This window comes from Gavialis gangeticus, unplaced genomic scaffold (genome assembly GCF_001723915.1).
Source record: "Gavialis gangeticus isolate Ggan-Ray unplaced genomic scaffold, GavGan_comp1, whole genome shotgun sequence".
Classification (NCBI taxonomy): Eukaryota; Metazoa; Chordata; order Crocodylia; family Gavialidae; genus Gavialis; species Gavialis gangeticus.
The window spans coordinates 51,241,278-51,250,848 of record NW_017729029.1 but is presented as its reverse complement, the minus strand read 5'-3'; the positions used below and the strand labels follow the sequence as shown (position 1 = coordinate 51,250,848).

Here is a 9,571-nt window from a genome sequence, read left to right as displayed (position 1 = left end):
AGCGGCTCTGTTTCTCTGGCAGCAAGCCATCTGTCTTGGGTGCTGGTGTTGTCCTGCTGTTTTTTCCTATCTCTCTGGCTGTCCCCAGTTAAAATCTTTGATGTTTCTGGTGGGTCTGGGACACTCAGCACTGGATTCTGTGGCAGCAGGTGATCTTCCTATTAATATGGCTGCCTATCCTGGAAGCTTTTCATCTGCTTCTTATGCAGGGCTGCAGCCTGCAAAGGCACAAAGCAAACGTAATTTGGAGCTCACTGTTTCAGGACAGTTGGGATAGCTGGATGCTATTGTAGAAGAACGTGGTAGACAGGAGCATTGGTTGGCAGTTGGGAGTCTGGCTTTGGTCTCAGTGGGGAGCACCTGAGAGGAATCTGAAGCCACTCTTTTTGCCTGCAAGCCTCCCGTCTTCTATAATTTGATCATCTGATCTGCCTCTACTTAGATGCAAAAGGGGAAGCAGCAAGATGGAGGTTTTTGCCTTGGATGGGATGATGTAGTTGGGGATAGTTCTGCTTTGAGCAAGGGGTTGGACCAGATGGCCTCCTGAGGTCCCTTTCAACCCTAGTTTTCTGACTCTATAGGCATCGTTACACATGCTGCAGTGTGGAGGTAGGGGGAGCATTTTAATTAGAGCTTTATATACGCAGCTTTTGACAAGCTTTATTTAAAGCACCCCTGCCACCATTTTGAAGCACGGGGACACTCAATACACATGATGCGGAGGCTGCTGAAGCATGCTAATTAGCTCGCTCCAGTAGACTTGATTAATCAAGTCTGCTCCGACACATGCTAATTAGCACGCTGGAGCAGACGTCAGGCACGTGTATAGGTGCTGTGTGATTCAAAGGTAAATAGATGAGAACGAGCACAGAGGAACAACTAAGGATCCTTAGTGGGCAAAAAAAGGAACTACCGTGCAGCTCAGCTGGATGCAAGAGGATGCAGCTGGGCTGCAGAATGGAAAACAGAAGTGCCAAGTGCACAGAATTAATAATTCTTGGCCCTGATGATGACCTGAGAGAGATCTGGCCCAGTAAACCCAATGGATCCACTGAATCAGGCTGTGTGTGTGTCTGTACATGCTCTGCATTATCAGCTCCTCTATCTAGGCAGACCCACCTATGACAGACTGAAAAAGATGAATCAGAAATCTAGCAGGTTTCCTTTGTAGAGGTCATGGCAAAAAATATTATTTTTCCATTTGGTGTAAAAGCAGCAAGCACAATCATCTATTCTGCCAATTATCAGTACTTATAGTCTGTAGGAACAACTGATGTTCAGATTTTTTTTTTAACATTTTACATCTATTTATGTACAACAGGAAAAAAATTACTTTATATTTAGTAAATTATGTCTGTCACGGATCTTTCTTTCATGGAGAAGGCGAAGGGCAACTATGTCATCAACAAACAACATGGAAAAAGAGAAATGTAATTTCTAAAAGATTAGATTAAAATTGAGAGAGAGTGTTTTATTCAGCAGTAATATATTATTTACAGCGGATAACTGAAATAAATTATTTTGCATGTGACTAGTACATATATGAAAAAAAATCACTTGAGGCTTTGAAAGAAGAACTGTGGTTCTTTAGGAATGACACCAAGCCACATCTGGCATGTCCGTGAATGGCACCTCACATTTGGTGACAGGATCATCTGATTCCAGTGAAATTAGCTCTGATGAAACCTTCGTTCTTTTTGCTTTATATTCTAAAATCACAAGGCATGTAGCTGAGATTATTGCAGGAGACCCACTGTCATTATTGCTGTTTAAGGGCCTGATCCTGTGAGGCTCGGCGTTCTCTCAGCTATAATTAAGAGTTACTTATTTAAAAAAGGATGACGTCCTTTTCCTTCTTTCTATGTTATACAGATGAGGCCTGTAGCTGGTTCCTTAGACCTTAAAAAGGCTGCTTCTACTAGTTTTTGCATTCAAAATATGGCTATAAGTGACTCCCCTGAAAGTTTAAAAATGCCTAATGAAATACATAGCAGGTATATACTATGCAGATATGCCAAAAGAATAACGCTTAAATGGGAAGAAATCTGACTTGTATTAAGGCTTAAAATGCTTTTGTTGACATCTATTCAATGTGTGCACCTTCACTTTGTAAAGTGACTATTAAAGATTTCCTACCCAGGGGCCTTTCAGTTAAGGGCTGAGAAATCACCTAAGGTGATTTCATCAATTTAATTGGGCCTAGGACAGCAATCCCAGTGAACTACCCCAGGAGCTCCAACCAAATGGGGAAGAAAGGACCTGAAATCAAGTAGCCAGGTGAAACCAAGCAGAGAATAACCTTTGGTTGTGAAAGAAAAATACAATGTTCAGGGCTTCATACATCATAATTTGGAACAATAATAGACACATCTTTTTCCTTAAGCAGTAGGTCTCCTTTATAGAAGATGTTGCAATGGGGCTAGGAACAAGGCCCATTTTTCTTGCATGGTGGACTTTTTGTTTTGCTTATTGATTTCAAGAATAAGTGCAGCAATCGTCTTTCTGCAAATACCCACAAAATGGTGCTGAGAGACGCAGAATGTTTACAGCGTTGTTCGCTAAACACGACTAGACTAACATATCAAAAGCTCCACATGGATGGAAGGCTAAAAATAACAAGAAGGTGTAGGTGGACTTTTGCATGGTTTGCTCCCTTGCAAACAAAACTATTTGGATGGGGGAAAAGGTCTCCAGCACAATTTGAAAATAGAGTGTCTACTGCAAAATGTAACTTGTATGGTTAAAAAGCAGTTTGGAGCACCTGCGGGGTGCAGCATGTATTTTGGGGTGTTTCCTAAATTACCATTGCTCAGAGAAGTTAAATGACCAAGTTGATGCTATCGGTATCATTACTTAATTTTAACAGAGATACATAATACAGGGAAATGCTGGTTAAAAACAGATTGGTCTCTTTCTCCATACTTCCTCCAAATAGATGTGTTCAGTGCCTTGGGTTTTTTACACTGATGTTTTCTAAACAGGGAGGCACAGAGCTGTATCCCAGCAGATGAAGGATTTTTAATGGCACAAGTGTCTTTGCTGTTAATGCACACCGCACAGCTGTTGTAAATAAGAGTGGTTCCACTAAGTTTAACAAAAAGGGTTTTAGCCTCACAAGTACCAGAATGTCTCTCTCAAGGGATGCCGTGTCTTCTTTCAGTTTGCAAAACAAATTCATTAAATGGTTCAGTGTTATGACCGTGATCCTGCAGCTTCCTGCTTTGTTCCATCCTCAACATGGTTCACAATTCTGTTTTCAAATCAAATTAGTGCCTATATCACATCTCTCTCTTTTTCTCATATTTGTGGGATCTTTCCTTTGTCCTTCACATGATCATTTATTGCATCCAAATGCACCTTGCTCTGAAGTCATGTGTGCACTTTGTTTGTTTTGGCCAGCAGGCCCTCACATCTGCTTTCAAGTGAGGCCACAGCATTTGGCAAGCTTCCCAGGTTCCTCAAAAGGTCTTCAAACATATATATTTAATCAAACCGTCCCTTTACAGACGTGAGGTAGGGGATTGCTCGCAGCCTTTCTGATTGTAAGGGCGAAGCCAGTGTATGCTTTTGTGAAGTCTTAAGATTGTAAATCAATGCCCTCACCTTTACTTTTACTTTCCAACATTTTGCTCTCACTTCACTATTGCAAATAGAATACCTGCGTTAGCAAGAAATTTCCCTCTGGCCATTGAGAAACCCTCCCCCCACCCCCCAAATCCTTCCCAGTGGGGTACTCAAGGTTTGAAATGCATCCAAAGAATACGTCCACATCCTGACATCTCCTCTCCTCCTTGCTCATCATTCCAGAATGCATCCTTTGCTTTGACCTATGTGAGCAGCATGTCAACCAAAGTAAAATTGTCCCATTTTTATGAAGGAGCACAATATTTTACAGTGTCACTTTGAATTTTTACATGAAGCAACAGAATATATATGGACTCCATCGAGGGGAGAGCTGCTGAACAAAGGGTGATGAAGTGCAAATGTCAAGAAAAAGTCTTCAAATCAGAACTTTCATTTTGGAGCACAGCCGTGACAGTTATTAATACCATCAATCAGTCACTGGCTATTGTTGTGGCATCGAGTCTTGACTACTGCGGCAGACAGCGCTCTGGGGGCAAGGCCATGGCTAAGGAAAAAATCTTGGTCATGATTTTCTATTGTCTTTGGCATTTGTAATTACTGGGGTTAACTGACCTCCACATAGGTGTATCAGACTGGTCTCCCAACTCATCCTCAAAATGGGGATGTACGTTCTCACACGTTTTGATTTCAATGGTTTGTCTTTTTCTGCCAAAGTCTCCTTATTAGAAAACTCCCAGCCAGCTCTTCTTACCTCATTCTTTCATGCATTACCTTTCTTAAGTATGAATATTAGCCATATTCAAGTACGAGATGGGGGTCTTTCATATATGCTGGTGTAAATCAGCAGTAATTATGCTGAATTATAACCATGTAACACAGGTGTAAGTGAAAGCAGAATCGCATATATAAATCTTCCCCAATTAGCTCATCTGATGTGCTTCAGGTGTAATCAGGAACATTTCTGATGCTTAAAATCCAGACTTTTCAGAAGCAGTGCTCTAACTGCAATATCTTCTGCTATTAGAAAAAGGCCAATTAGAGCCAAATTGTCAAATGTAGATAGCATCTCCCATTGGAGCAAGGTTTTCAACAAAGCTCAGCTCTCAATTATGCACCAAATTATACACGCAGGTGTTCAGATTAATCCAGCGCATTGGGCTCATTTGAAAAATCTTACCACTAGCATTGCAGTGAAAGCTGCTGATCACTTTAGACAATCTGGCAGATATCCTTGGATGTACTGTTTCCAACTGGGGGTGCTGATCACATGACTACCTCGTCCTAAGCTTTTTTAGAGGCTGCCTTTAATAACTAGACTAAGAAAGCTAAAGTGATTTGTCTTGTGTTGTGATCAACCAAGTTCTGCAAAGAGAAGAGGCTATCGAATCCACAGCGCCATATGATTGGCTCAGTTGAATCTCCTCTTCCTTACAAACCCAGAATAACAATGTCAGGGGAAAATGGAAGTGATTAACTAGCAACTGTTTATTTATTTATCATTACACCATTCAATCTGCTCAACCCAAGCTTTCTTTTTCCTTACAAATGCAGAATAATAATGCTATGGTCAGTATGAGATGGTAGTAAGAAACAAGTACTCAGTGATCTATAAGACGTGTTTCTGTCAAAACCGGTATTGAAATAAATGACTCAACCCTTTCCTAATAAACTCACCTATTAAAGTGAAAGCTCTAGTCATTTACAGAGGTCTGTGCAATGGGCAGTTATACCAAGTGTTTATTCCAAGGATACTGTTTTGTATTTCAGTAAATCAAAAAAATATTGATTTTGAACAAGTCGTTGATTTTATTGTCAGAGCAAATTTAGCTTCTAGAGTTGATTTTATTAACCTATTTCATAAGTTCCTCTAAACACACGGTTTGTGAACAAACCACACGCTCTTGATGTAAATGCAATTTGAGATATAGCCAAAGGCAATTTAAGGTAGTTGATGGGCCAAATTCTGCTGTGTGTTGTACCTATGTCACCTCATAAGAGTCAATGGAGTTGCAAGGATGTATCCGAGAGAAGGTTGCGATTAAGGAGACAAAATCCTTCTCTCAGTTGCACTGTTATAATTCAAGAATAACTTACATGACATAAATGGGGTTTAATTATTCCATATAATTTCCTGAGTACACCAGCATGACTGAAAGTAGAATTTGGTTCAATAGCCTGACAGAACTTTTAGTTTGCTGCATTCATTTAACAGACTATTTGGCTCTATATTGTGAGAAAATGAATGTGATGAGTTGTAAAAAAGCAAGGGACACTTCCATAACCCTGCACATACAGTTTGCAGGGTTTTTTTGATCTATGATTTGATATAGCACTTACAGAATGTGTTTTAATTTGGATACTTTCAATTTTAGTTTCATTCAAGATTTCACTTTGGTGGTTGAAAAAGGGGAAAAAAAAAAAGGCTGAGATCTCCTGCTTACTTTTTATGAATAAGATTTTACTTTTTCTAAATAAGATACCTATGGGGCTCCACCATTTCTTACCAATGTCTGGAATATTTATGGGGACCCAGTCTCCATTTATCTTAAATTTGTCCCAGTCTGTGCAAAAAGCCTGTATATAGTTGTAGCTATTGAAAAATGATGTGACGATAAACATGCGGTGAGGAACTCCCCCATCCACACAGATTCTCTATAATATCACCTGGAACCTGCTGGATTTATTTCCTGAAAGTCGTCTTCCCTTCTGCTTCCAAAAAAAGGAAAGGAGCTAAATCTGTTTGAATGCGGGGGCTGAGCACAGAACAGAAAGCAGCGAGCACCGTGGAGTGCTTTTTCCTACTCGGGATTTTGTAGCGGTCCCCTCCGCCTGAGCTCCATTGGGCTGGGGCTCCACCTAGAGCCAGATGGACCCGAGTGACTTTTTTGGCAAACGATTTATCCTCCATGGAATGTGATTTTGGCAGAACAAAACATTCATAAACATGGGTAAAACCTGGCAAACAGTTTTGGCCATGTAATATATTCTTGAACAAACAAAACATTTTGTCTCCACTTTTTCAAGATTAAACTTTGTGATTGTTCATTTTGAAACAGCATTTTAAATTTAAATTAAGAAAAGTCTTAAAAGGATCAAAACTCCCAAGCAACACTTCATATCAAGGAAAACATTTTGTCTGACCTGAAATGACTTATTTTTCTGCAACATTTTCATCCTAGGTCGACCTGAAACAATCATCTATTTATCTTTCAATCAATCCATTATTCACACAGCTCCAGATCCAGGGTGGGGAAACGAGGTGCCCAGGGAGCTGGCTTTCTGCCTGCTATGATTCCCTACACCTCAGAGATATCTCATCTGGTAGCTAATGCTACACCTGTGCTGCAGGCAGTTGTTATATGTATCCAAGGAGCGGCTAAAATATGCTCCAGGCAGCATTAACTCCCCAAAGATCTTGTTTCTTGACTGCTACTGTGTAGTCATGGAGATGGCAGCCAATATCTGCCTGACTTCCACCCCTGCCTTTGCAAAGGTGAGGCAGAGGCAGGTATGCAAAGGCCTGGGACTCCAGAGGTAACAGAAAGTCCCTGTGCATCTTGGGACATCCACCAGTTTTGTAGAAGGAACCCTGACACTTCTGTGTTTAGTGAGAGCAAAACCTTCCCTTGGTATAGCAAGAGCTCTGGTTTGGAAGACTGTTTTCTCGTCTTTACATGGGTTTTTCAGCCATAAGCAGAGGTAAACTCACAAAAGGACTTAAGCAGAGTGAAGCTTATCTTTTAGGTATACTGTCTATAGCCCTGAGTTAGGAAAGTTAGAGTGAAGTTATACATTACACTTACACCATACCAACAACATTGAAAACATAAGCATATGCACATTAAAGCTCATTAACTTGTGCTAAGTGTTCTCTGAACAATTCAAAATTACACTGCTTCAGGTGAGGGTTATATCTAGGTTGTACTACCTAGCTCATGTAAGGGTAGCTTCAGTCAGCTCTAAGGAAATAAAATGAGCAATCTGCAATCTTCCAATATCCCAGGATGCACTGCTCATGCCCGCCCCCGCTTCTCCAAGCAGGGATAGAGCCCAGGTGTCCTGGCTCCCAGCCATGTCCCTGCTTGCCAGACCTCTAGTGGCAAGTCAGGCATGCAGGCAAGAAACTGTATTAACCCTTAATGTACAACTTCTCACAGCACACTCTGACTTTAACACTGCTTCACGTTCTAGCTAGTAGGAAAGAGTGAAAATGCTCCAAGCCCACTCTAGTGTCTAACTTTTGGCTTGGATGGTAGTGCCTCTCTTGGCATTGGGATTCACAGGACTGTGCTTTCTTTTGGAGTGAGATGCCTGGGCCAGTGTTTTTCCATGAAAGACAACTGAAGGACTTGGTAAGGGTAGAGGCAACACTTTTACCCACTAATTTAGCAATCACAGGATATTTGAGGATCTGATTCAACTCCCTTCCCTTCCTTTTTGAATCCATACTCTTACTTAATATCCAGGCTTAAGCAGTAGTGTATGTAAGAGTATGGACGTGGACACCAGCCTTGGACACCTATTTAAAAGGGTTGCAAGACTGCTGTGACTGGTCAAGCCACTACCACTGCGCTGTCTGCATTGCTTCCCAGTGTGCAAAAACTGCTTGTTATGCCTCTGGGTTTACCCACCAGCCTATAAGGGATTGTTGGGAGGGCTGTTATCAACTTGTATATTCAAGCTACTCTGCTTTGTGTGGAATAATTATTGACTGGACCAGAGAGAATGACTCGTTAGTCCAGCTCACTTGGGAGAAAGGAGACCTGGGCTCCAATCTCTGCTCCAATAATAATACATACAAAACTTATGGCATTACACTTTACTGATAGTGGCAATCAGGTGCTTAAGTCCTTTCCCTCTGGGACACCATTGTGGCTTCACAGTAAAGCTTAGTGTGCACAAACAAGGACACCAATCCCACATCCTTTACATACATGAAGCTCCTATCAGCCTCAAGCCAACTTCTTACCATTAAAATTCCTGTTAGAAATTAGACACAGCTTAGATCTGATGAACTTAGCATATTTCAATTGTGGTTTTCAATGGCAGAGCATTAAAATAGATGGGGAAAACAGCAACAAGAACAACAGCACTCATAACCCATAAAGCAATTGCACTGAGTTACTTGAAATCCCTTCATGTCTGTCTGAAGCCAACAAACTTTCACTTCATTTCGCAGCCACTACTGAATAAGCACACCCTGAGCGGCACCAAATAGCTTTTAGAGCTGCTACCCATTAAGTATTCAATATTCTATTTTTTTGTTTTCTTTCTAGCTTTTTAAAAAACAGATTGGATAGGGGAAAAAGTGTGCGCGTCTCTTTAATTTGTGTTACATTGTCCTTGGAAAAAGACCTGAAAAGCACTCTGAAAATTGTTCCAAATAGGCTGCAGCTTCTCTATTCTCTATCATACTGCTATTTTGCAACTACTTCCAGCAATGCTCTTCAGTGGGCACGTTGACATGTGCCCCCGACTGCACATTAGGTACTGTATGGTCATTTAGCAAGTACTAAATGACCATGCAGTACCCATTGGTACTGTGCAGTCCCAGCAGCAGGCAGTTTTTAGATGCTATAGCGCCATAGCTCGTTGCTTAACTTAACTTTATAATAATAATTTCAATGGATGCTTTCTACACTACCACAGACAACTGCTGTGTTAGAAAATATGGGTGAAAGCTTATGCCATTCAGTGTTAACTGATTCACTGGGTACCTTTTATGCCTAATTTCTTCAGGAGAAAATAGTTATCCATTTCTATGATGTGCTGAACAGTAACAATGCAAGTGTCTACCTGAGTGATATCCATTCCGGAGTCACAGCTCAACGGTTGTGTTGATGTGAGACCATTTGAACCAATTATTGTTGTGATCACACCATTCTCATCAATTTTCCGAATCATGGTACCATCAACAAAGTAGATGAATCCATATTTATCCACAGTGATACCTGTTGGGATACGGTAAAAGAAAGCATTAATACTA

General features: G+C 40.9%; 1 protein-coding gene across 2 annotated transcripts in view; it reads right to left on the bottom strand.

Annotated features, from left to right (window-relative positions):
* The window catches only part of TENM1 (teneurin transmembrane protein 1), a 490,026-nt gene that overhangs the window by 97,157 nt on the left and 383,298 nt on the right, over positions 1–9,571 (bottom strand). For both annotated transcript variants that reach the window (XM_019521566.1, XM_019521567.1), the window contains one exon: positions 9,382–9,536. In XM_019521566.1, coding sequence (XP_019377111.1) covers positions 9,382–9,536 — 155 coding nt within the window. The remainder of the gene's footprint in view (positions 1–9,381; positions 9,537–9,571) is intronic.